The sequence below is a fragment of the Passer domesticus genome, chromosome 7 (assembly GCF_036417665.1).
Source record: "Passer domesticus isolate bPasDom1 chromosome 7, bPasDom1.hap1, whole genome shotgun sequence".
Lineage (NCBI taxonomy): Eukaryota > Metazoa > Chordata > Aves > Passeriformes > Passeridae > Passer > Passer domesticus.
Window position 1 is genome coordinate 712,663 of NC_087480.1, and position 27,168 is coordinate 739,830.

Below are 27,168 nucleotides of genomic sequence, written 5' to 3' on the forward strand. Positions count from 1 at the left end.
TGGGTCCCTGGCACACGCTGACTCTCCTGCCTGTCCACACACTGGGCAGCTGTGCCCACACACCACTGCCCCTTCTGGGGTAAGGGAGGACCCTGTCCTTGCAGGAAAGCCTGGCAAGGTGCTCACAGCCTTCAGCTGCACCCTCCCATGCTTCAGGTGACCTACAGTCAGTCCTCATGGTTCATGTGGCACTTGGAGCAGCACAGGAAGGATTCACGTTTGTCATCCCAGCTTGTGGGGACAGCACCCCACAGAGGCAGAGGAACTGAAAAGGGACCAGTTTCCAGGGGTAGCCAAGGTGCAGGAAGTAATTAATTAGTGAGCTATATTGGCCTGCTGAAGTGTCTTTGCATTGTGAGAGTCCCATCCTTAACCTCCCTCGCAGACAAAGTGAAAAGGATGGAGACATGACGTGTTTCCAAAAGGACAAGCTGAGAAAAGATTAACCTGGATATGTGCAAAGAGGAGTGTTTAACACCACAGCACCCAGAGAAAAGCCTGTTACTACTCAAGATGGGAATTTAGCTACCACCACACCACACCACAGGAAACTTCACCACCACGTTTCTGTCTTCTCCTTTAAAATCTGTCCCACGCCTTCCTCATATGTCTGCACGTCCTGATCAATTACCTTATGTCAAAGCCTGGTTACACACACACACATACAAGTTTTAATTGATTTACTCACGTCAGTGAGCAAGGAATAAATGAAATTACATCTTGAGAAATAAAGCTGGGCACACTGTGGCAGCCGGCTTCACTGCTGCGAGGTCTGAGAGCTCAGGAACAAGGACACATGTGGTCTGTGGCCACAGTTTGATGTGAAGCCTCCCAGTGCTCTGAGAGCTGTGCTAGCTGATGCCCAGCCAGCCCACGGTGGTTTCTGTAGGGCAGCCAGGGGCCGAGCCCACAGTCATGCTCCACAGAAAGAACCTGCTCACTGGCCACAGCAGTGTCAGCGAGAATTACACAGCACCAGCAGCTCCCTCCACACAGCAACACAGCCAGCACACTGCAGCTCTGAGTGCTGAAGAGAAAATGCACATAAAACGAACATTTCCGTGCTTTGTGCTGGTATTTTGACTGGGTCAAAAATTGATGCCACCACCTTTTAAAGACTCTTCATTCTCACCACATTTACCAAGGTGTTCGTGATCCTTCCAGACCTTTGAGTCAATAATCCCATGCTTGTGAATAAAGGTAAAACATAAATAAGAAGCAGATAAAGATGAAGATAATGCAAGAGACTGAACTGTACAGCATAATTCCCAAAGCCAAATTTTGAAGCAGCAACAACCAAAATATAGCAGAACTGGAGAGGCAGCAGCTGCCTTCAAGGACATCCAGCACAGGACAGGGTAAAACTTCAAACCACACACAGTTTCAGCTCACAGCATCTCAGGCAATCTCTGAGGATGCAAACTAAACAGGATTCTGCTCCCTTCTATTCACCAGCACAGTTTCTGCTGCTGCAAGATCAGACTTCAGGAACCAAATCTGTTCCTCTTACATACTTCAGTAATCCCATACTGCAGAATCAAGCCTCTAAATTGCAGTTCATTCTAGCAATCTTCAGGCTTATCTTATAACACTGATCCAATACAACCCCCCCACACTTTTTATAAAGAAAAAAACTGGGGAAAAAAGGAGTATTTAAAATATTCATCACAAGAGCGGCCAGCACCGTGAAGTGCAACGCCTGTCACACTTCCACTGAGGATCTGGTTCAGCAAGGCTGGTTCTGAGCAGCACAAGCCATGTTTCAGTCTAACCTGACAGGACAGTCCTGGCTCAGGCTCTGCTCCTCAGACAGTGCCACCCACATAAACACCGATGACCTACCAAAGTCTCCTACCAGCAGTTATTCAAACCCATCGCATGCACAGGACAGTTTAAAATGCTTGCAGCAGCAGTAAGAACAGTAATCACAGATCTGACTGAGGAGGCAAGAGCACTTTGAGAAAAGCCCTATGAAAGAGCAGGGTTTCCCAGTGAGTGCAAGCACTGTGGAGGAATAACAGCAAAGCTCTCCCCAGCCCTCTGAAGGAAGGGCAATGTGCTATCCCCTGGCAGTGACAGAGGCACTGCCTGACAAACAGCTCGCTCACACTGAGCCTCCCCAAAGCCTGCTAGGTGTTCTCCATTTCTCTCACTCAGACTGCCTCACACACACTCAATGCCTCCCGAAAGGCACTGAACTAAGAATCTGTGATAGTGGGAACACGGCGCGACAGGAATATCCAACACTCACTGAGAGGGGCCCAAAGCAGAGCGCTAACAGGTTCTGGGGAAATGGAAAGTAGAGATGTTTGGCACCTTGCAGGACAGATTGTCAAGTCTTTTCTGCACCATTTCAGGCTGTGAAACCGGGGTGCTTTCCTGCAGTCTGATATTACTACGAGTTACACCCACAGTATCTCCTCTTCCATTCCATTCTTCAGCTGCCTTGTGCTCTCCAGAGGCTTTTCAAAGCTAATTTTCCATTGTTCAAAGTCTCCCAGAATTTGCTTTCTCCCCCTTCCATTCTCAGCCTGGCACCTCGTATTCATTCCACAAAGCAATTTAAAGTCCATCCTTCATGATCAGATGTGGAGTGAAACAAGAACACTTCCAGACCCAAAGGCACAGCCTCGCTACTGAGCTCCCAGCCATCCTCACAGCACTGACTCCAAACCCTGCTTTTTTCAGCTGTTATGGATTTCAAAATCTCTTCCAAACATTGTTCAGAAGGGCCTAACTAATTTTTCTGATCATACTCAAAAGTCTTGCAAAAACATCTCAGCTTTGACGGGAGGTCTTTTCAGACCAAGGGTGGAACAAGGACAGGGATGGAAAACCTGACAGGTCTTTTTCCTTAAAATAGCTCCAGTGTGACTGTTTTTTCCTGAGAAGCCTCAAAGAAGTTTTGCTTATGTCCTAGTGGGGAAACAAGTTCAAATTTTTAAACTCTGAAAGTTGCCATGAAAAGAACTGACAGCTTTCACAGCTCTGCCTGATCCTTTCCTCCTCTACGGCCATTAACTGCTGCCACTTAAATTAAGCATCCCTAAACAAGAGCATCTACTGTTCTTAAATGAACTGCTAGGAGAAAGTGCAAGTCCATCTTTCCCCTGCCTTCCATGCTGCTCTCTCCTTGTGCAGGAGTTACTGGGTCACTGCCTACAAAGCTTTCACTCCTCTCCATCACCTACCAAGGGGATACCCCTCATGAAGGGACTGTCATTTACACTGATCCCCATCATCCCAGAAATCATGGCATAGAAATTCCCCCCAAGGACACAATTATACAAACAGAACTGGAAAACTGGGGTTTGCCCTGATAATCTGAAAAGAAAAACAAAAACCAAAGCAAACAAACAACGTGAAACCCAACCCCACAAGAAACACCCCAACCCTCCTCCAGCCAAGGAAACATTCGTGCTGCTCTCCAGGGCCAGGCAGCACAGCTCTGCGTGGCCAGCAGCCAGAGCAGACGTTCCTCGTCCAGCCTCCCTGGCCGGGCAGCACGCTGACCTTGGAGTGCCTCTGGAACAGGTCACACCTCACCCCAAAAACCTCTCTGCAGCTGGAGCCTGACTCCTGGCTTTCTGCTGCCGTAGCCTCCCCCCGAGGTGGTCAAGAAGAGCCTTGCCATTTGTTCCCTCTTGACTTACTTCACTTTTAGCACCTTTTATTGAGTTCCGCCAAAACAAACGAAAACCCAATATCCTCTGCTCAGAAAGCAAACACGGGGCAGAGCGGGAAGGGGAGAGGAGCAGCAGATGAAAGTGACTCCAGCTCTCCTTGCCCAATCACTTGAAAGCAGCCAGCTATTTTTGGCAGTCTCTGGACGTTCAGTCACCGCTATGCAAGATGAGAAGGCAGCGTAAAGCAGAGCACATGACGAGGCTGCGCTGGGCACAGCAGCAGGGACTCCTCAGCAGGAGCAGCGACAGCCTGGCCAGGCAGGAGCACCCCCTGCCCCACGGCCTCTCACAGCTACAGATCATTGCCCTCAGGAAAGGCACGCACCTGCAATCCCCCCACTGCTGCAGCTCCCAGAAATGCCCCCACATCTTTATTTCACTGGGGGAGACTCGCAGGGATCAGGCACTCCAGCTCTGCACCCCACAAGAAGTGACAATGGCTTGCAGTGACAACTGGGTCCGTCCTGGCTTCTCATTCTCCTGCAGCACTCGGAGGAACAAAGTGTGAGTGACAGCACTGTGTATAATTACAATTAAAACATCTATCATTTTCCAGGCAGTACTGGGTAACTTGGGCAAACTGAGATGTAAGAGCAACATAAGAATTTCATGTGTGTACTGAACACACAAGATAGCTGCCCAGAACTCCACAGCAGACGTAAAAGCCAAAGGAAGAATGTTCCTGTGTAAGCAGTCTGACAGCACCCTGACAATGTGTGGAATTAAATCAGCCCCAGCTACTTGAGCACTGTGGCCAGTAGCAGTGAGCCGCGTAAGAGACACAAGGGAAGAGAAGGGCACCTACATCTTCTTGGAAACTGCTGGAAGATGGCTGAAAGAACAAACTCAGGAGGAATCTCTGTCCGGCCGTGTGTCTGTGGGCAGGTGAGTGTGAGCCAGGTGTGAGCAGAGCTGGGCATCCCTGCAGCTCAGCTGCACTGCTCCCTGCTGCTGCTGGCTCTCTCCCTGCCCCACCTCCAGGCTTTCCTCTCAGTTCTTCCGTACTTTCTGTTGTATCTTTGCATTTCATGCAATGAAAAATGCCCTCTGCTTTATCCCTTCATTTAAAGAAAACCAGGAATTTCTAAAATTTGAGCAAGAAGTCACTTCTAAGAGAAGAGGAAAAACTCTGAAAACTCCTGGTTCCCCCTTGCTGGAGGTCGTCAAAAGCTGCTGGACACAGCCCTGAGTGATGTGTCAGGAGATCCCACTTCAGCAGCAGGATGAACTACAGGAGCTCCAGTGCTCCCTTCCAGTGAGGGCCATTCTGTGACTCCACACACAAAATGAACAGAAAAATAAAACAATTAGATGAGTACTAATTACCCCTGGATTTGAATGAACAGGCTAGGGGGGCAGGGGAAAGTGGCTCAGAACTCCTAAACCCGAGTGAAGGTCCTGGAAGGTGATGGTTGTCACCTCTGCTGTGCAGTCCCTGGGACGCCACCAGCACATGGGAATGGTCCCCTGTGGCCAGGAGAGAGGGAACTGCCCAGCTCCTGCCTGTGAGAAGGGGAAGTCACCCGTCACCTTGGTCAGCAGAGGGCTGAGCCACCAGCCCCCGCTGTCCCCACGCTGAGCTGTGTGTCCCTGCCAGGGCTCAGCCCCAGGGGCTCTGGGAGGTGACAGCAGGGCTGCCCCAGAGGCTTCCACAAGGTTCCACAGGGTTCCACAAAGGCTCAGGAGCCCTGGCAGCAGCACTGGTGCCACCTCGGTATGTTTTCTGGGGAGGGACAATCAGACAGGACTGGACTGCTCTGTGACATGCCACCTCTGGGACAGCAGTCCCGGCTGCCAAAGCCCACGGGGACAGGACAGAGCACCCAGAGCAGGGCAGCAGGGCTGCTGCACGCCCAGGGACAGGGACAGGACACAGAGCAGGGCAGCAGGGCTGCTGCACCCCCAGGGACAGGGACAGGACACAGAGCAGGGCAGCAGGGCTGCTGCACCCCCAGGGACAGGGACAGGACACAGAGCAGGGCAGCAGGGCTGCTGCACCCCCAGGGACAGGACAGAGCAGGGCAGCAGTGCTGCTGCACCCCCAGGGACAGAGCAGGGCTGCTGCACCCCCAGGGACAGGGACAGGGACAGGACAGAGCAGGGCAGCAGGGCTGCTGCACCCCCAGGGACAGAGCAGGGCTGCTGCACCCCCAGGGACAGGGACAGGGACAGGACAGAGCAGGGCAGCAGGGCTGCTGCACCCCCAGGGACAGAGCAGGGCTGCTGCACCCCCAGGGACAGGGACAGGGACAGGACAGAGCAGGGCAGCAGGGCTGCTGCACCCCCAGGGACAGAGCAGGGCTGCTGCACCCCCAGGGACAGGGACAGGGACAGGACAGAGCAGGGCAGCAGGGCTGCTGCACCCCCAGGGACAGAGCAGGGCTGCTGCACCCCCCGTGCCGGCCTGAGGCGAAGCTGTCCCTTCACCCAGTGACACCCAGAGCACACAGCTCAGAGGGGGATTACACAACGCCCACCTCTGATGTGATCCCACTGACACAGCAGAAATTCATCCTAAACGGGGTGGTATCTAAATGCACATGCATCAACGATCTCAAGCACTGGTTAAAGAATTTATTCTCAAAGCAACCCAGAGAGCCTTGTATCAATTATGTCAAACCCCAGCCTCTGAAAAGCATCTAGAGATTCCCTGGGCCACAGAACAGAGTATCCCTGTAAATGTACCTTGATTTCAGCTGCCAGCACAACCAGTGTCACAGGTAACAAAGCACCACCAGCTCAGATTTGGTCACTCTTGAACAGTGTACATGCAATGCAGCCCAGATCAATGGCAATTCGATTGCTGCTTCAGGAATATCTCTTCTTCCCACTTCATTTCTGCGCTCTGCTCCCTCCCACCTCACAGTGATGCTCTAATTATTCAAACAACGTAAGCAGTGTTCAATCCATGCCAGCCCTTTCTTCCTTTAGCACTGACCTTGCCTTATACATCACTCTCACAAAACTAATTAAGTGGAGAACAGTCTCACTTTACACTCTCTTCATGAAAAGAACTGAATTGTTACCTGCCTGAGGGTGCAATTCAAATTATTTTCGCCTTCATTTCACTCAGCAACACAATACAAATATCAAGCACGAAACCAGGCAATTCACAAAACCCTTTACCCAGGTTACCACACACAAAAATAAAAGGATTATTGTAAATAACATATATACCATAGCTGTCTCATTTTGGTTTTTAACACGCATTTTCATGTAAGCCTGACCAAGACATGTTTTGGGAAGAGGAGGGGGTTTTTCCAGGTCAGATGTACTTGGGCTACACAAGCCCTAGAGCCAGGCTCAGCTAAGGGGGACAGGAGTGGCTCAGAAACCTTCAGTCCCACAGAGGAGATCTGAGACCACGGAACCTGTGAGAGCATCCAGCTACCAACAGGGCAGCTCCTCTCCAATATTCATAACACAAAAATCCTGGCCTGAAAGTGCTCAGCTAGAGGTTGCCCAGGGTGTGAGGCTTGTCCTCTTGGAGTTACAAATGTTTTGTTTGTACCCAGGACACCTCCAGATTTACAGAGGATTTTATACATGGATTTAAGCATGGATTCAGTGCTTGTAGGAGACTGAAGAGCAGGACTCGCCCTGTGCTCACTCCTGAGGAGGTTTTTCACACAACTCTGGAGTTGTGTCTTCTTCAAGACACCTCAGCACTAACAGGCAATGAGGAAGAGAAGCAGAAAATGAACATTCATTGACCCAAGGCTACCCTCAGCACTCCGTTCCCGAAGCACAGGGGTAAGAGCAGTGCCTTGCAGGAATCTCAGGAGATGGCACACAGTTAATGACAAGTCTCCAGCATCCCGTGGGTGGCCACAGACCAGAGATGGCAGAAGCCTAAGCCATGCAAATTCTCATGCAGCTGCTGGGGCTGCTGTGCTCCCCTCTGCAGGGCTCTGTGGGGCTGCTCGAGCTCCAGGCTGCATCTGCCCCGGAGCTTCTCCTTTGAAGATGAGATTTGGCATCTGCCAAGAAGCTACTATTATTAAGTTTTCCTCTAGAAGCAAAAAAAAGGAGGAGTTTCACTACCTTCTGTACAGGATGAGTTCTTGGCATGGGCAGCAGCCACACGAGAACCAGCACTAACACACCCAGAGTGTGGAGCTTGTCCCTGGAAATCCTGCCTTGCTGTGCATTTCCTCAACACTGAGAACCATTCAGGAGCATCAGCACAAATGTGCTGGCATTTTCATCTCAAGACTGCTTCCACTTTTTAGTTGCTGACGTTTTACCAACATATGTGAGGGTCACTGTCTTGGGATTGAGAGGGAAGGATGTTTCTTTTATAGGGAGTTACTGTCGTTTGTGGAAGCAAAGCCAGCCCAGATAATGAGTCAGAACAGGAGGTAGTTACTGTAAATATTCCAAGCATGGGCACATTAACAACCACCCACTAATCAGAGGCAATGGCACAGGCAGACAGAACTCTCAGCGGTGTCAGAGGCAGTTCTGAATGGCTCAGGGCCCCAGCCAGCCCCGAGCAGCTATTGTGACCTGCAGATCACACCCAGGGTGGGAAGGGTCACGGCCCCGACTGTGGCTGTCCCCTGGCTCTGGGCGATGCAGGCACCTGCTCAAAGTGAAACCTGGAATCCCAGACAGGAGGCTCTGAGATTTCAGTGCGAACCAAACAAAAGCTTTGTGGATAACCTCACTGTGGTGCCATTCAGTGTTTACAGCACAAACACACGTTCTGATGTAAGTCAGCAGCACCAAATGACCACAAAAACACCCAACCTGCTGCTGGCAAGCACCTGCCTGAACAGATCCTCAAGTTCATGCCCTAAGCTGCAGCTGCTGCTGAGGTTTGGAGGGGCTTCTGGTCTGAAATGAAAAGAACTGGCACCCAAATTTCTGACAAAAAGACAAAGAAATGGCCTGGCTGTGAGCTGAGCTGGCCAAGCACCCTTGAGGCAGTTGGCACCGTGCTCCCTTCCCCCTTCTCACCAGGGCTGCACTTGCTGCTAATTTTGATTCCGTGGCCTCAGACCAAGACGTGGTCAGCTTACAGGCTGCCCCTCTTCAGTCCCTGAAGTAAGTTACTTTCTCATGAATCAGTACTATAGAAATATAACTGTTGAGATCAGCTTCTTTATTTTTGTCAGCTTTTCTCCAGACCTTTCAATCATAAGCTGCATTATCCTATATTCCCATAAAGCCAGGAAAAGCAGTAATAGACACCTCAAAATTCTGACTTCTATTTTTCCTGCCAAGTGATTTCTCTAAGTGCTTTGTTTTCTGCTGTCACTGAATTAGAATAGTACCTGTACTTCCAGAGTCTTCACTGTTACTGTCACTATTTCAATACACTCTTCTCAGATTAGAAGCTTTCAGCTTCAAAAATGCTCCTATTTTGCTTTCTGCAGAAGAAAATACACTCTGCATTTTCTCACTGCTTACGGCTGAGGTTATCAGACTTTTGGACAAAGCTATCCCAGTTCCTTGTGTGACAGGATGGTGACAGGAAAAGATCCCCTGCATCTGCTTTGATGGGGACGCCAATAATCCCCTTAGTAAAAAGGAACACAAATGCAGATTAATCCATTCCCCAGATTCCGTTTGAGACTCTGCTCCAGAGCTTGGCTTTGCTCAGAGGAGCCACACAGACTGCACAGCAGCCTGGAGAGCCTGGCTGCACCAGCAGAGCTCTCTGAGGCCAGTCCAGAGCACAGGGCTGTCAGCACGCCCAGCTCCCTCTGCAACGCCCAGTGCCCTCCTCCTGCCCACGGCTCTCCCCAAACAGAAGATAAAAAATATGGAACTCAAAGCAGGTGATGTCGGTACAGCCCCAAGGACCGATGGGGACACTCGATGCACTGTGCCCAAGTGCGAGGCAAACACTTCTGGGGAGTGTTCTGGGGGACTGGAGTGTGCCCTGCCCTGGCACAGCCGGGGTCTGGGCACAGCAGCTCCATGGCAGGACAGGAGCCTGCCTGGTGGGAACTGCTCTGGGAGAGCTGCTCCCAAAATCAGCGACCACTGCTGTGCTGGGAATGCACCCAGAGCATCTCCTGAGCACTGAGCTGCTCCCAAAACCAGTGAGTGCCCACTGCTGTGCTGGGAATGCACCCAGAGCACCCCCTGAGCACTGAGCTGCTCCCAAAATCAGTGACCACTGCTGTGCTGGGAGTGCACCCAGAGCACCCCCTGAGCACTGAGCTGCTCCCAAAACCAGTGAGTGCCCACTGCTGTGCTGGGAGTGCACCCAGAGCATCCCCTGAGCACTGAGCTGCTCCCAAAACCAGTGAGTGAACCATGACTGTGCTGGGAATGCACCCAGAGCACCCCCTGAGCACTGAGCTGCTCCCAAAACCAGTGAGTGAACCATGGCTGTGCTGGGAGCACACCCAGAGCATCTCCTGAGCACTGAGCTGCTCCCAAAATCAGTGAGTGAACCGTGACTGTGCTGGGAATGCACCCAGAGCACCCCCTGAGGACTGAGCTGCTCCCAAAACCAGTGAGTGCCCACTGCTGTGCTGGGAGCACACCCAGAGCACCCCCTGAGCACTGAACTGCTCCTAAAACCAGTGAGTGAACCGTGACTGTGCTGGGAATGCACCCAGAGCACCCCCTGAGCACTGAGCTGCTCCCAAAACCAGTGAGTGAACCATGGCTGTGCTGGGAGCACACCCAGAGCATCTCCTGAGGACTGAGCTGCTCCCAAAACCAGTGAGTGAACCATGGCTGTGCTGGGAGCACACCCAGAGCATCTCCTGAGCACTGAGCTGCTCCCAAAACCAGTGAGTGAACCGTGACTGTGCTGGGAATGCACCCAGAGCACCCCCTGAGCACTGAGCTGCTCCCAAAGCAGTGCCCACTGCAGGATGCTGAGCTGTTCTCCAGAGCCTCAGTTTCCTGCCCCCTGGCACAGTGAGGAGAGGCAGGGACACCTGGCCCAGGAGGAGCCCAGCCCAGAGGGGACAGGCTGCTCTCTGGAAGCAGCTGCTGGCTGCCCAAACAGCCTCACCCCAGAGCAGCAGCAGTGCCAGCTGCCCTGGGAAGCAGCTGGGAGGACAGCTGGGCTCACTGCACCCTGCACCTGCCCAACTCCCACACACCTGAAATATACAGCGGGATGGAAACCAGGGCCATGATCTGCCACAATCTCACAGGTACACACTCACAGCTAACGCAGCATCCTGCAGAAAGTAAAGGTGCACATCCCTGACTTCATCCTGTTAATTCATGAGCTTTAAGATTAGGAGACAGAATTCTAAATGCCCACAGCCACTTTTAAAAGCAACCAGATATTGAGCAAAACACAGCCATCACTGGGTTTTCCAGGCAGGACTTACAAGTGGGACCAACACACTCTTAAGCAAGCAGTTACCTTCCTCTTTGGCTTCAAGAAAGATGTAAAAACCCCCACTATTTTAATTAAAAATAGATTTTTATACTTCTGTAACACCTGCAGAACTCCACTGACATCACCACAGACTTTACAAAAGCATAACTTAACTGCAAACAAGCACTGCAAGGCAGTTAAGTATTTGCTCTGGACTGTGCTTATTCCCAGCAAAACCCATGGCCTTTCAAGGTTCTGTATAAATCAGATTTTTCTAAAAAGAGTCACCCCAAACCTGATGGAAGAAAGTGTCTTTTAACAACGTACACAGCACAGCTCCTACACTTGGGCTGAACACGGCCCTCCCCAAATTCTGTGGAGAACTACAGCAAGGTCTCACCTCATGCATGGCCCTGCAATGCCTACGACAGCTTCGGGAGGGAGAAAGGCTGGCACTGCTCTCACTGAGCAGCACTGCACGTTTGTGAGGCACACATACCCCTGGGACACCCGCATTTACAGCAGGTATTCAAACTGCACCACCCGACCTTGCAGAGTGGGGTACAGGAGCACCACCACAACAAGCTGTTTGTACATAAAACATGATCATGTGGGTCTTTGAAAGAGCTTAACTAACTCAAAAGCACAGAGCCTTCTCTCAGGACTCCAGTGCCACTCTACACCTGCAGGAAAACACAGGAAATGGTATCCCCACCCTTTCCAGGAAAATTACTGGTTTATTGTATTAAAAACCCATCCAAACAAAAAAAATCTTATTAAAAAAACCCCACCCATCACTGCCTGGGTTTACTATGGCTGAGCCAAATTAAACAATTCCATTAAGGGTATTAACACTTGCAATCACCAAGAGAATTCAGGTGATTCAGAATAGCACAAACACTTCCTATTCTCGTGTACAGCTCAGGAGGCTGAAGAGGACCACGCAGCCCATACAGGAGCTAGCAAATATTAACTCCTTGTCAGCATCCCGAGCCTCTCAGAGCTGCTCACAGGTGCTCAGCATGACTCACAAACCACCCCACACCCGGCTCCTCCCGCCGTGCCAGCTCTGCGGTGGCAACACACAAAGTTTTGATGCGAGCCCAGGGAGCGTGGCAGCACCAACTGCTTTTCCTGGGAGCCTCAGAATGTTCACCTTCTGCTAGCCTGTCAGCACTGACATCACAGCCTCGCACGTCTCAGGCACCACTGACTCACTAACACACACACAAATGCCTTTGTCCCACTGTCTGAAATGTGCCAAAGCATTTCTGACATCAGGTGTGTCATTAAAACCTGTAATCGTAGCACAAAATGAATATGTGAGCTTGATTTTTAAAATAAGCGTTCAGGCAAGCATAGCACAAGTATGGCAATTCTTTATGTTTATACCACAGTTCTAAACCGTGCAAAATAATTCCTCAGAAAGGCGGGAATCTTTTGTTCTGCACTGCTTAATAAATTATTTAAAGCGCAATATAGCGAATAAGGCCACCATGAAAGAAAATCAAAACCAACTCAACTTCAAAGGATATAATGTAAAAGCAAAACATATTTATCTAAAAAAGTAATGTTTTGCAATGCATCTAAGTAGTGAAGTTGATTGTGTTGCTGAGAAAAAAAAATGTCATGCAAACGCTAAGGATTTGGACATGAGACAACATAGTAAGATGGGGAAAGACAGAGTTGGGGAAAAACTCACATAAAAACAATATTTTAAAAAGCTTTTCAAACTCTTAAACTTAAATTTTCAAAATCACGAAACCACAAAGCTTTTTATCAGGAATAGAAAGGCTGTATTGTTTTGATTCGGCCTCTCTGGCTGTGAGAAAGTAAACGGCGGGGAAGTGTCCCACTCCGTTTTACAGAACTAGGGAAAAAGGAGCAGGTTTTGGTCCTCCGGGGAGGCCGGGCCCAAAACCCCTCCGGGTGTCCCCAGCCGGGACTCCGAGACCTCGCTCGGCTGTGCGGGGAGCGGCGGGGTCAGCGAGCCCCGCAGCCGGGCATGGGCACGGGGACACGGCGGGCCGCGACCCCCGAGGGACCCCGGAGGGAACCGGGCAGGGAACCCCCACACCCCGGCAGGGAACCGGGCAGGGAACCCCCACACCCCGGCAGGGAACCCCCACACCCCGGCAGGGAACCCCTGTAACCCGGCAGAGACCCCGGCAGGGATCCCCGCACCCGGCCATGCCCCGGCGCGGGCAGCTCGTCCCCTCACGCCCCAGCGCCGCGGGGCCCGGGGCTCAGCGGGCCGGGGGAACTCCCGTGCCCGGCCCCGGCCGGGTCTCCCCGTGCCCGCGCCCGGCCCCGGCGGTGCCCCGGCCCCGCGTCTCCATGGCGATGTCTCCCCTCCGCGCCCCGCTGGCCGCCGCAGCGCCGAGCACCCCCGGCCCCGGCCGGCAGCCGCCCCCTCCCCGGCCGGCGGGGAACGGGGGGGCCCCGCTGCCGCCGGTGCCGCATTGAGCGGGCCCCGCAGCCGTGCCGGGGTGCCGGGCAGTGCCGGGCAGCCCCGGGCTCCCTCCCTCCGAGCCGGGGTCCCCCCGCCGGGGCCGCCCCCGGAGCCGTGCCCCCCTCCCGGCCCGCCGAGCCCGCGGTCGGGCCGGGGAGCGAGCCGCTTATCGGGGCGGCTGCGCCTGCCTTACCCTTGGAAGCATCTTTCTCTTCTTTGGGCTTGATCACCTTCCCGCTCATAGACCCCAGCTTGGGTGGGAAAATCCCCGCGAGCGTCGCGAATTCCGGCCGGACCAAAGAAACCTCGGGCGGGGGGCAGCGTGCGTGCGTGTGGGGGATCCTCTACGCCGAAAAGGCTGAAATAACACCAGGAGCAGGGGAAGGGGGGGAGATGAGGAGCCGGCGAGCTGCCCGCTCCCCGGAGCGGAGCCTCGGAGCCCGGCGGCGCCGGCGCGGTGCCTGCGGGAGCGGAGCGGGGAGCGGGGGGCTCCGGCAGCCGCAGCACCGAGCCCCTGCGCCGCTCGCCGTGCCGGAGACAAAAGCGATATTCCCTGTGTCTGCCCGGCCCCGGCCCCCTCCTTCCCCCGCCTCCCCGGCTCTGCCTCCCCTCCCCAGGGCCAGGGAAGCGCAGCTGGTCCTGCAAGTCCCACCGACCGGGGGGAGGGGGTGCCGTGACTCGGGGGGGGCTGTCGGCTTGGGCGTGTTGGGTTTGGGTTTTTCTCTTTTCGCATCCTCCCCTAATAATAATGGGATGGAGCAGCTGAGCTGCAGCCGCGGATAGGAGGAGGAGGAGGAGGACGCGAGTCCCCGTCACTGCAGAAGAGGCGGCAGGTTTACGCTGGCGGCAGCGAGCGGGGCTGGAGGGGGCAGCCCCCGGCTCCGCGCACCCCGCTCCGCATCAGCCGCGCCGGGGCTCCATTAAACGGTGCGGGAGGGAGGGAGGGCGGGGGCAGCGCGCCTCCCGCTGCCCCGCGCTGCCCCCGGCCCGACCCAGAGACGGCCCCGGCCCGGGGAGCGCTCCAGCCCCGCCGCCGCGGCGGCTCCGGGCGCTCCCCCGCCTGTTGCTGCCGTCGCGGGAGCGCAGGGCGCGGGCCGGGGGCACGGGGGGCAAAGCGGGATCGGGTTCCCGTTAACGGCGGGCAAAGCGGGATCGGGTTCCCCCGCAGGGAACGCGCACAGCCCCGCCGCTCTCCCCGGGCCGTGGGACGGCGCTCACCCTCCCTGCCCCTGCCCCAGCCCCTCGGGGAGCAGCGAGGGACCCCGCGGGCAGCCGGCGCCCCTCACCTGTGCCGGAGCGGCGTGTGCCGCCCCCTGTCCCGCTCTCCTCGCTGGGGCAAAACTTCCTCTGCGGGGCCGCCGTCGGGGGAGGGCCCAAGGCGATGCACCCCGCGGAGCCCGGCCCCGCTCGGCAGCGCCCAAAATAACCTCGGGGAAGGGCGAGCCGGGCCGGGCCGGGCCGGGGCAGCCCCTGGGGCCGGGCTGCTCCTGCCCGCTCTCCCCGGCGAGGGGCCTGGCCGGGCCGGGGGACACCAGGGATTTGCACAGCACCGGGACGGAGCGGGGCAGGGCTGGCACCAGGGAAGCGCTGTGCCCTGTGCCCCGCTGCCCGCCGGGGGTCCCGGCTCGGCAGCACCCCGGGGCCGCTATTTTTAGTGGGGAGGAATTGCAGCCCGGGACAGCTGGGGACAGCTCGGCTTTCCGCGGGCAGCCCTGGCCGGGCAGCTCTGGGGTAGCGGGTGATGAAACACGGCGTGGGATGGGGGCTCGTCCCGCCGCACACAGGCGGCTGCAGATCCACTGCGGTTAGGGATGTTCGGGATGTTCAAGCCGGGCTCCAGCAGCCAGCACGGTGCTGCCATCCCGGCCCCGGGCTCGGCTCTGCTCTGCAGGGACACGGATCGCTGGGGCAGGGCTGAAGTCACCGACACCGCAGGTATTTCACACCACAGAGCCTGGCACGTCGGGACATGGCTTCGCCGCGAGCAGGGACTGCGGGTTGACAGATCTGATGATCTCAGAGGCCTTTCCCAATCAGAATGACTCCAGGATTCAGTAAGCCCTCTGATGATGGTGGAGTTGAGTGCTCTCCATGTAAGTCTATTTCACACGAGCCTCTTCAGTTGTTTGTTTTTTTAACACATCCGAGACTCTCCAGGGGGTTAAAAGCCTGGTCTTTTTCTTGCCTGTTTCTCTCCAAACAGGGACCGCTGAGTCCGGGGGGCTGGAAGTGGAATGGGGAAGGAGAGATTCTCTGGTTCAGCTGAGCCAGCACTGTCAGAAGCAGCTGATGAGCCCCAGCAAGGAGATCTCAGCTGTCCAATACAGCTTAGACCTGATTTTCAAAGGCACTTGCAGCATCTTTGCTGAGAGTCAGTGACAATTCATTCACACTTCTGGTCTGAGGTCTTTCCAACACCAAATGTCACTGGCAGATGCTGTGTCAGTGCTGACAGTGAACCTGCCTTACCCGAGCCATTCTCGTCTTTGCAGGAGACCTGTTCAGTTTTGCAGGAGTAGTTATTACATTGACCAAACGAGGCCCGTACACTCACATTTACTGCCCTGGAAGGAGGCAGCAGCTCAGCAGGTTCTGGAAGAATTGTACTAACTGGTGGGCAGAGGGAGCTTACCCTGCTGTTTTAAAATGACTTAGCTTCTCCCCTTACTAGTTTTCAGGGCTTAGAAATGTCAGTTAAAACAGTCATAAAATATCGAGTTATGCATGCGAAATCTGAGGGGATTTGCATGAAGGCTTATGGCAATCCAGCTGCAGTTTGCACAGCCTTTAATTTGAAAGCTGCCTTGATGGCTGGGGTATCCTAGTGGAGATGGTATCTGTGGCCTTAATGTCTTCAGATTCCCTCATCACTTCCTCGCTTTGAAGTGAGCATCTCTGGATTTTAGGGAAATCACTTCAGGTCTGGCTTTAAAACAGAATTTCTTTAACCCAAGTATTTAAACATGAATCTGAACCTCAGTGTCTTCGTACATCACTGCCCAGCTACAGTAGGGGAAATTGTCACCTCATTGCTCTGCAGCTGCTGCCCTGGAAGCTGAGAAGCTCTCGGATGCTGTGCTGACAGAAGGGACACACAACAAGCTGCACAGCACAGCCAGGCTCAGGCAGAAACTTACCTATACATGGCCCTGACATGGATCCTCTGCTCTCACTGACAGCATTCTCTGAGTCTCTGACTTTACAGCAATTTCTGCACCTCCAGATCAATCAGGTACCCAGAGGAAAGAGATTTAGTGACGTTTAATACAAAGAAATCGGATGTGTCTGTGTAAATGCTGTTTAGGTGCCCCCTGTGTGCCGTGGGAGGGTTTAAATTCACGACAGTCTTTGTTGGGGGAGCACGATTTAAAGCCAGACATCAGTAAATTGTTGTACTTACACACCTCTGTGCACCTCCAAGATTGCAACAGAGTCATTTCAACTGAGTGGCAACAAGCCAGGCAGCACAAATGGCTGGAGCATCATCTGTACCCTTGTATGGTTTGTGAATCTCCTTCCCAGAGGGACAAACAGGGTTGGCCCAGGCACAGCAAGGGCTCACGAGCTCCGTGTGAAGTGAAACATGAGGCTTTTCCAGCACAGACACACACAGCAGATCATATTTGGGCTCTCGGGCTCGGGGTGGCTCTCGGGAGCAGGCAGAGCAGAGCTGACGTGCTGCACGGAGCTGTGCCTCTGCTGAGGGTGTTCATTCCCCCAGAAGCCTCTCCCAGAAGGTTCTGACTTGGCACAGGCTTGGCTAAGTCAAGTATCACTTAACAATCTGAAACTGTAAACTGCAAGTGCTTTTATACAGCCAAGCTCGGCTGCTTAATGTGCAGTAGCTGTAGGGTCTGTCCATAAAACACACACTCAAGCCATGAGCGTGCTTTTCCTGCCCTCATAAAGTACCTACAGAGACATATATCCCCCGAGGAATTTTGGAACCCACACAGATACAGTAGTGACATTGCTCCTCAATGTACTTTTTCCTTGGTTCTTTGGCTGATTCTCAAGCTGAAATTTTCTCTTTTCAGTAGGCAGGGGTTTGTAAAAGGTCCAGATTCTACTCTTTTATATAGCAGGAATCTTACATTGTGCCTTTAAAGCTTTGTCATGATGGCTCCTGGTATGTTCCCAGTTAAATCTGAAGTAAAACTCTCCCTACATTCAGGCAGAGCAGGATTAGGCCTTACATTTAAGATTCCAGACATGATAAAGTCTCACTAATACAAGTACTTAATCCTCATTTCAATTTATATTTCAATATTCATACTGGCATCTAGAGGTATCTATTCAATGTGGATAAAATAAATCAGGCATGTGCCTGGTTTAGTTGCCACTGTTTTGCAGTGGTGCCAGAAAAATCAGCCCAGAGAAATCCACTGCACATCTCCTTATTTCCTGGCCTGCCACTGCTGCAACTGGAATGCCAGGGTGAATTTCTGTACTGCCAGCTGTGTGCCACAACAAAACCCAGGAAGATTTTCAGGTGAGGTAAATGCTGAACACAGGGCCAAAGCACAGCCTGTCCCCGAGCAGGCACATCCCTGTTCAATGGATGTTTCATTTGGCCCCCAAATTATTTTTACCATTTTTATTTTTATTATTTTTATCTCCTATTCCTACGCAGTCTAAAGCACTACACAGAAGATCTTTTTTGGGCAGACAGCTTGCTGTGCACAAGCTTCTTCCTTTGATTGCCAAAGCCCAACTGCTGCACGCAAATAGAGTTCCAGCTAATGGATGGGGCAGAGATTGCAGTTTAATTTCTCTAAGTAATTCAGGCTGATCAACAGAGACGCCCTAGAAGATCCAAGTGGGCAGGGATAATGATCACACATCCATGGAATGCTGTACCTGGAGGTCAGAGTTTAGAAAGGGAAAGGATTTTAAACTGTTTCCAAAGCTCCATATGAACTGTGCTGATATAATTTAATTTTTTTGATGTTTTCCTCGTTCCTCATAGCCAAGCAGTGTGCTCAGATCAGAGATGCTGTGTGCAGTAACCTGTGTGTACCAACACTCAACATTTTGTGTGAGGCAGGAGTGCTCCCTGAGTGCTCCCTTGGCTGTCCCTGCTTTGTGTCCCGTTTTGCTGTTCCTGTAGGGAATATGCCAGCAGGGACGGGGCTGAAATCCTGCTGGAGCAGGAGCAGAGACCAGTGCTGCTCTGTTTGTAAACACTCCCAGGCTAAAATTACCGGGAGTCAGGAGAATCATTTATGAACGTCAGGCTCCCCCAGCCGTCCTGAGGAACGCCTCAGGCGTGTGCCCACGTGTGCCAGGCTCAAATGGTGCCCGTGTCACCCTCCTGCCAGCTGCCACCTCCTCGTGCCCAGCCCCTGCCTGGCTGCACAGCCCTGGCCTGGCAGCAGCACCAATGCTGAGCACATTTCCAGCTCCAGGGGCTCTCCAGGGGCTGCACAACCCCTGGCAGAGAAGCCTTGGCCAGCTGGAATGCTGTCCAGCAGAAGGGGAGGGGTTTGGGGTCTGGGCAAACATCACCAGGCAGGAAACCCTGGCAGTGTGAGCATCTCTGAGCAGCCCTGTGCTGTGCCCTTTCAGGGGAAAACTGAGCCACGCTGCCTGCAGCTGACCACGGACATGAACCAGGGGGTGAGCCCCACGTGTCCCCTCCTGCAGCAGGTCATAAAAACTGCCTTGGCTGTGTCTGCAGGAAAACACAGCCACAGGAGCTGTGCCATGCCCAGAAAACGTGCTCAATGCTGTCCGTGCTCCTCAGAAGAGGCCAAACCACCTGAATATACCATGGCAACTACACCCGAGTCTTTGCACACCCTGGAGCATCAGCTGGGCTCCTCCAGTCCTGGAGGCACGCACTCTGACTGAGCTGGCCCCTCAGAGATGGAGATGGGAGCTGGGACAGGTGTGCCAGCATCCCTCGGGCAGGCACACCTGGGCACGGGACAAGGGCAGGCCCCTCAGACCACCCCAGGGAGAGTGGCAAGAGCCCAGCAGCCCAGCTCACCAGACCCCACAGATCCTGTCAGTCCAGCTTTCCCCCAGCCCAGAAAGCATCAGCAGCTCCCTGAAGAAGCAGTGAGAGGCAGTGTGACACGGGGCACTTTGGCAAGAGCCACATCTTTCGTTTGCAGTGTGCTGCTTGTCAGCATTTGCACTCCTGTGCCCTTGGCAGAGCTCCACACGTGCACCGTGCCATGCCCACCAAATACTCAGCTGCAGTTCCTGTCCCCACACCCTCTCCTGAATGCAGAATATCCCATCCATTTAAACGGCAGGATTACAGGAGTAGGAGGAAGCTTAGCACAAACAATAGCTGTGATCGAGCCCTGCTGCACCAGTGATTTGTGGGACGCGCCAGACGGATCAAGGGTGGCAGGTGCTGCTCTGCTTGAGAGCTATTTATGCTCACAAACTCACTCCACAAACCCTTCCTGCTCTAGGATGCCTGTAGGATTCCTTTCAAAGGGACAGAGAGGTCTGGAGTACGAAAGCATGGGCCAAGCCTGTAATTTTAAAGATAAGGGAATTAAGTATTGCATAAAAACCCCACTATAATACACAGAGAGGAGTAGCCTGACATGAGCAGTTTCAAAGTAGGGAATCACAACAAACAAGGAAATATGTAACAGGGAGAAGAAACAAAAAGAGTGGAGGGGGAACAAATAAAACATTTTTGTCTTGGAAAATACAAACCTTAGAGATCCAGGCTCAGACAGGATTTTGTCTTTTATATTTTTCACGCACTCCCTGCCTCCCACAATAAATAAAGATATTGGGTAAACAAGGCTTGGCTGCTCACTTCTGAGGGCTGAGTGATGGACATGCCCAGCAGGTGCACGTGGGGCTCTGGCCCAGGGTGGGACCCTGGGGCTCCAGCAGGCTCAGAGTGCTGGGAGTGCTCCTTGGCACCAGGGTGGCTGTGGGGCATGGCCAGGCTGGGCCAGGGCCGTCCTGCACAGGGCACTGCTCTCACACTGCCCAAACCAGCACAGCACCCAGGAGGCTTCGAATTCCACTGGAAATAGAAGCGGAAAAGCACAGAGCACAGGCCATTGTCAGAACCAGCCCCAGCACCCTCAGCGCCGTGAGACCTTGCAAAGCCCGGGATTAATCCCTGAGGAGTGGGGAGGAGCAGGGATGCCAGCACAGCCTGAGCCCAGCCCGGGACACGCAGGGAGCTGCAGCAGGGTGCCCTTCCAGAGGGAGCACCCACTGCCCCCACCCTGTGCCCTGCGACAGAAAGGTCAGCACCCACCAAGGCCAGCACCCACCAAGGCCAGCACCCACAAAGAGGCCAGCACCCACAAAGAGGCCAGCACCCACAAAGAGGCCAGCACCCACAAAGAGGCCAGCACCCACCTGACCTTTCAGGCCAGCACCCACCAAGGCCAGCACCCACCTGACCTTTCAGGCCAGCACCCACCAAGGCCAGCACCCACCTGACCTTTCAGGCCAGCACCCACCAAGGCCAGCACCCACACTGTTTTCCCTCAGCTCACAGGCACCCACAAAGGGCAGGCAAAGCAAGGCGAGGAACGTCACCTATTCCTCTTAAGGAAAATCTGGCACACCCTCGTCAAAATGAGTGAGAACTTGTGTGCTAGAGCTGGCAAATTCTCCAAAACTCATCCTCCTCGTGCTTTGTTGTTACAGCCGTGTAGGTTTCAATTGCTCCTCAGACACAGCTCTTGTAGGCACAGATTGCATCACTACCAAGTCTTTTTCTCGAAGCACCAGGCATCACTGCCACTGTGTCATAACTAAGGCAGTAACACAACTCTCAGAAGTGATTTAGGGAAATACAGCAGCTCTGATTAGCAAGCATCTTCCTTAAAGCAAACTACCACAAGTCATTAATCACAAAAGTTTCTAATTTCAGAAATGAGTTAACTGAACTTTAATGAGACAAACAGCTTTTAAAAGCTGCCACCACGAGACTGCCTGCATTAAACTGGGAGAGTGCTGTGAAATGACTGATTTCATTACAGGGAAGCACTGCCAGCAGCAGCTTCAGGAGTCTCAAAAACCTCCACATTCCTTTAAATTCTACTTTCTCCTGGTCTCTTCAGACAGTGTCTGTGTGGTGACTGAGCCCAGGACACAGCGTGGTCCGTGCACCCGTTCCCAAACAAAGCAGAAAGCCCCAAAGAGCAGGGAACAGCAGGGACAGCAGCTCTGCTCTGCTCTGCAGCAATCCAGCCTTGGAGTGCCAGACCTGCAGAGGGACTGGGATCACAACCCAAGGGACTTCATCCCTCTGTATTTAAATGAAGCTGACAATAAGCTCTTTAAGAAGCTTTTTACTGTGTTAATCAGTACAACATAGTGTCATATTTGGTTTTTTCATTAAAAGATAATTAAGGGGAAGAGTGGCAGCCAATAACTTGAAAAAAGGGAATTGAATCAACTAAAAACTCCCTTCCTTGAGCAAAAGTTAGCTACACCTGTATTTACTGACATCTAGTGTGGCAAGATAATGCTTCCCAAGAAACAATTCAACTGCTGCTCCTGACAGTGAGGCACTAGGAACAATTTCCATTAAGAATACCTAGAAGAGCTCCTTCTTCTGAAGGAGGGATGAGTGAGAGCCCTTCACTAATGCCTTGTGATTCATCTCCTCAGCGCCGCCGGTAACGGAGCACTGTGTGCTCTCCTCCACAGTGAAGCACCTACTCCTCACCTCCAGGGCTCTGCCCAGCACACCAGCTCACGTTTCTCCCTTTCCTTACTTAGTCAGAGCTGTGAAATGCCATCACACCATCTGGGCAGCTTTGGTCCCCAGGAAAAAACAGGTTATTTCTAGGAGAAGTGTTTGCCCTCCAGACTCCCTGTTTCAACTGTACTGGGAATTCAGGATGATCATCAAGGATGCTGGACCAGCAAGAAACCCTCCAAATTTAACACAGAGGCACGTGAGAAATGAGTCAAGGTGGTGTTTTGTGCGAGGAACTGTTTTGTCTGAACAAAACAGGAAGACAGTAGCTAACAGGCTATGGAGCTTTAGAGTTGTGCGCTGAAGAGGTGCAGGATCTGGAAAGTATAGAAGCTAAAACCCTAAGGCATCCCTAGAACAAGCAGGGCTGGGCCCGTGCTGGGTCTAAACCACACGAGGCTTTCAGTTTTAACAAAGTGCCATGTGCAGAGCAAGAAGATGCTCTCGAAGGGCCGTGAGGTGCTCAGGGGTGCTGGGCAGGTCAGAGGAGCACGGGCTGTGCCCCAGATGTCACAAGCTGCCTGTTCCCCTCCTCCAGCTGATCTGCTGGAGCTCAGCAGCCACAATTAGCACCAGATTAGGGTTTTTAATGGGCTAACTACCTGCCACATAGGCTGGGCCAGACTTCCAGGTACCCTAATCACGGAGATGAAAGGGGGTTTTTTGTCCATCTGTGTCTAAGGGAGTTCTGGATCCATTAGCAATTATGATAATGGATCTCTTTCCAGAGAATTAATTGCTCCTTTGCCCAAATCATAGACAAGTTTGCTGTAAAAATTAATTACTTGGCATATACAATACGTTTAACAGTCGAGTAATAAGCTAATTTTCAGAGAATCCACTGAGGGCCCCCCAGTGTTCCAGCTTCTCAGAGTACTTTCTGAACATCCAGTGAAAAGTCAGACAGCTGCTCTTGTCCTGCAATTCCATTCCCATGATGTCTGACAGCCCCAAAACACCTGACCTGGCACCTGGCAGCTCAAGACCCCAGAGAGCCCAGGAAAGTGGAGCTCAAATAAACCACATTTCCCAGCAGGCACCCAGTGAGACAATTCCTGCTCCCAAAAACGCTGCGGCTGTCCCAGCCGGGTGTCTGAAACTGGTGAGGGGGCTGCCAGCAGGCACAGGGCAGCAGGACGGGCACAGCTCCCTGGGCTCTGTCCTGCCTGCTCCCGGCTGGGTCTGCTGTCCCCGGGACGTGCCCAGTGAGGACAGGACAGCTGGCTGTCACAGGGTCACCAGGGGGCCACCCAGCACCACAGCTGGCTGTCCCAGTGTCACCCAGCACCACACCTGGCTGTCCCAGGGTCACCACGGGGTCACCCAGCACCACACCTGGCTGTCCCAGTGTCACCCAGCTCCACACCTGGCTGTCCCAGGGTCACCATGGGGCCACCCAGCACAACACCTGGCTGTCCCAGTGTCACCCAGCACCATGGCTGGCTGTCCCAGTGTCACCCAGCACCACAGCTGGCTGTCCCAGGGTCACCACGGGGTCACCCAGCACCACACCTGGCTGTCCCAGGGTCACCCAGCTCCACACCTGGCTGTCCCAGGGTCACCATGGGGTCACCCAGCTCCACACCTGGCTGTCCCAGTGTCACCCAGCTCCACACCTGGCTGTCCCAGGGTCACCATGGTGTCACCCAGCTCCACACCTGGCTGTCCCATTGTCACCCAGCTCCACACCTGGCTGTCCCAGGGTCACCATGGTGTCACCCAGCTCCACACCTGGCTGTCCCATTGTCACCCAGCTCCACACCTGGCTGTCCCAGGGTCACCATGGTGTCACCCAGCTCCACACCTGGCTGTCCCAGTGTCACCCAGCTCCACACCTGGCTGTCCCAGGGTCACCATGGGGTCACCCAGCTCCACACCTGGCTGTCCCAGTGTCACCCAGCTCCACACCTGGCTGTCCCAGGGTCACCATGGGGTCACCCAGCTCCACACCTGGCTGTCCCAGTGTCACCCAGCTCCACACCTGGCTGTCCCAGGGTCACCACGGGGTCACCCAGCACCACACCTGGCTGTCCCAGTGTCACCATGGGGTCACCCAGCTCCACACCTGGCTGTCCCAGTGTCACCCAGCTCCATGGATGGCTGTCCCAGGGTCACCATGGGGTCACCCAGCTCCACACCTGGCTGTCCCAGTGTCACCATGGGGTCACCCAGCTCCACACCTGGCTGTCCCAGTGTCACCCAGCTCCACAGCCCTCCCTGCTCCATGGCCTTGGGGCTGCCTCTCCCCATGCCAGGGGAGCTGGCCCTGGCCCGAGGGGCTCTCTGAGCGCTGCCCAGGGTGCCCTGAGCTGCCACCACCACTCTGCTCTCTGCCCACCCTGCCGGGTTTCTTTCAGGCACCTGGAGCCAGCCAACGTTTTGCAACCTCTGCTGTTTTCCCCAAATTGTTCAGCAGCAAAGGACAGCAGGTTCACAACACGACGTTCCTCCTTAGGAAAGCAGACTGAAAATTTACACGGAATGTTTGCAAGCAGCCTAATTAGCTCTCCTGAACAAGCTGCCAGAATCAGGCAGCCCACAGTGGTTGGTGCCGTGTGCTCCTCCTGCCTGCCCCAAGAGCAGAGCGAAGCAGTTTCACTGATTTAGCACAAAGGCGTTGCTTTTGCCCAAGACCCGAATCCCTTTGCCAAATGCCCACACAGAGTTAAACACTGTCCGTGCAGGTGTGACCACAGGACAGTTAATCTCCTCGGGTCTGTAACAGGAGCACACTGGGAAGGGGATGCTTGGCTGGTTTTGGGAGTGTTTGGTGCAGCTAGCTGCAGCCCCTGCAGATTGCTCACAGTAGCTTTAATATTAAATGTCTTTTTGCAGCCCTCACGAACATGTGTAGCACTTTGTGTGAACCCATACAAACATGCAAAGGGACTGTGCTTTAGAGCTGGGTGGGGATGGAGATGAGAGGAGACGGCTGGCAGGGATAGCGGGGACAGGGACAGCAGGGACAGGGACAGCAGGGCAGCAGGGACAGCAGGGACAGCTGCCCCAGCCGACCTGCCCAGAGCCCCCAGGGGCTGGCCAAGCTGCACTGCTGCTCATCCAGCGGGAGCTGAGCCCCAAAGCCCAGCCAGGGCAGCCCAGGCACAGCACAGGGGCTGCTGTCCTGCCCCAGGGGTGGAAACTGCACAGCAGCAGCAGTGCTCAGCTTCCATGGCTGTCACTGGGAATACCCTGAACTAATGCTAGGCATATTTGGAGGGGGAAAATGAAGCCAGCAAACCCCCCAAAACAGAAAAACAGCACTTTGCTAATAGTAAAAATGACAATTTTTGACATAAAACTTCTCTTTGCTGGTGGGTCTCATGGCTGCTTCACCAGATGCAGGTGGTTTTAGCAACAAGACAATCCACAACAAATCAACAACCAATCTAAATGTTAATCTAACCTCCCTTAAGGAAATTAATCTGTTGTAAAAGTACAGAACACTCCTGGCTCAGTTATTTTCCTAACCTTCCTGGTGCCCTTGAGTGTGCACAATTCATACAAGGAAACAGCATTTTCAATTTCTTGTGGACATATGTTATACAAGCTCAGAGAAGAATGCTGGAAATGATCATCTCTGAAGAGCATGGGGCTTCCATCTGGCACCGCTTTGATTTGAGACTGACAAAAACATCTAGCAGAACTGCACAGGAAACACTGGGAGTGCTAATGGCCCGAGTGGTGTCTTCTGGGGAGGAAGGGGGGAAGAAAAAGAATAAAGATAATGAAAATCAGACAATCTGCCAAGAGATGTGCCAAATAGAAAAGGGAGATTTGTGGTCTGGGTTCTCTCTTTTCCCCCTGGGTGCACTGGCTCCTGCTGCAGGGAGCCACACAAATCTTTTCCTCAAGTTTTATTCACAGGAGGTGGGGAAATCACAATTGCCAAAGAAAGACAGGTCAGGATTAAAAGCAAGAAATATGTTGGTTTGGTACAGAAAATGCAGCAGCAAAGAACCCCATCAGAAACATTCAGCTCTGCTTTGGCTCGTGTCAAATGCAATTGAAATTTTCATCCATTTGAAATAAAACCATAAACAGTATCAGTTTAATAGAGAATTAACAATTAAATAATAATAACTAAAAGGCAGTGAAAGAGAGATCAGGTGGGAAATCACCACACAGTGCTACTGCCCAGAGACAACTGCTGGAAGGGGATCCTGAGCCTGGAACCATTGAGAACAAACAAATATGGCCATTTAGCTCTTAACCCTCCCAGGAGAAGGTTTACCTCAAGACAGAGAAGGATTTTGGAGAAGTTTTCACAGCACTCTGCTCTTGCTGCTGTCCAGCCAACTGCAGTTTGATGTGCCAGGAAATTGATGAATGGGCTGAAGATCTCACATAACAGAGGAAAAGATTCTGCAAAAAATAACTTCTTGCAGTGAAAGGCAGAGTGTGGGCTGCACCATCAAACTTTTACAGACTTCCAAATGTCAGCCAGACTGGCAGACCTTTTACTGTAACCCAGGCTATTTATCTCTGAGGAAACTCAGATTTATTTCACAGTGGGGCTTTGAGAGGAAGAACGAGCTGCTTTCCTGGGACTGCAGATAGCCTGTTATGGCCTGTGGCTCCCACCCTGCACCTGGCTGCAGTGATGGGAATTTTTTATAGCTTTTGAGTGATTTATTAAGCTAAGATTCCACCCTCCAGGCAGGAAACATGTGAGAGAGCAAGCCTGGGCCCTGAGCTGCTGGTGGGAAGGAAGGAAGGAGCTCTCCTCACCTGGTGCTGTCCTGGCATCCCCTGGCTGTGCCTGGCACCTCCACCCCCCGGGAGAGACCTTCCTTCCCCTCCTGCTGCTCCCTGGGGCACTGCCAGGCTCCATCCTCACACCGGGCTTAAACCAGGCAGCTCAAGCCTCAGCAGTCACACCTGGGAGCAGCATCCCCTGCCAGCTGTGTCTGCCCTGCCCTCCCTGCCCTCCCTGCCCCTTCACACACCATGTGTGCCCCGTTCCTGCTCGGGGGCTCAGCACGGGACCCCCAGTGCCTCCAGCAGCTGAAAATGGCCAAGTCCTCAT

General features: G+C 53.4%; 1 protein-coding gene and 2 long non-coding RNA genes across 5 annotated transcripts in view; 1 reads left to right on the top strand and 2 right to left on the bottom strand.

Annotated features, from left to right (window-relative positions):
* FGF13 (fibroblast growth factor 13) overlaps positions 1-14,018 on the bottom strand; it is a 193,985-nt gene extending 179,967 nt beyond the window's left edge. Inside the window, exon 1 of one of the 2 annotated variants that reach the window (XM_064426424.1) lies at positions 13,632-14,018. In XM_064426424.1, the coding sequence (XP_064282494.1) occupies positions 13,632-13,680 (49 nt within the window). In that variant the 5' untranslated portion in view covers positions 13,681-14,018. The remainder of the gene's footprint in view (positions 1-13,631) is intronic. The other variant, XM_064426427.1, reaches the window with a different exon arrangement.
* Positions 14,019-15,278: 1,260 nt separating this feature from the next.
* Positions 15,279-18,489, top strand: LOC135304211 (uncharacterized). Its single transcript, XR_010365630.1, has 2 exons — positions 15,279-15,531; positions 15,642-18,489. It is a non-coding gene; the product is annotated as an uncharacterized LOC135304211 (long non-coding RNA).
* Positions 18,490-18,952: 463 nt separating this feature from the next.
* LOC135304210 (uncharacterized) lies at positions 18,953-26,958 on the bottom strand. Of its 2 annotated transcripts, none has more exons than XR_010365628.1 (3): positions 26,871-26,958; positions 26,374-26,504; positions 18,953-19,929 (listed from the first exon to the last, which is right to left on the bottom strand). It is a non-coding gene; the product is annotated as an uncharacterized LOC135304210 (long non-coding RNA). The 2 variants fall into 2 exon arrangements; XR_010365629.1 differs by lacking the exon at positions 18,953-19,929 and adding an exon at positions 25,412-25,830.
* Between the last annotated feature and the right edge of the window lie 210 nt (positions 26,959-27,168).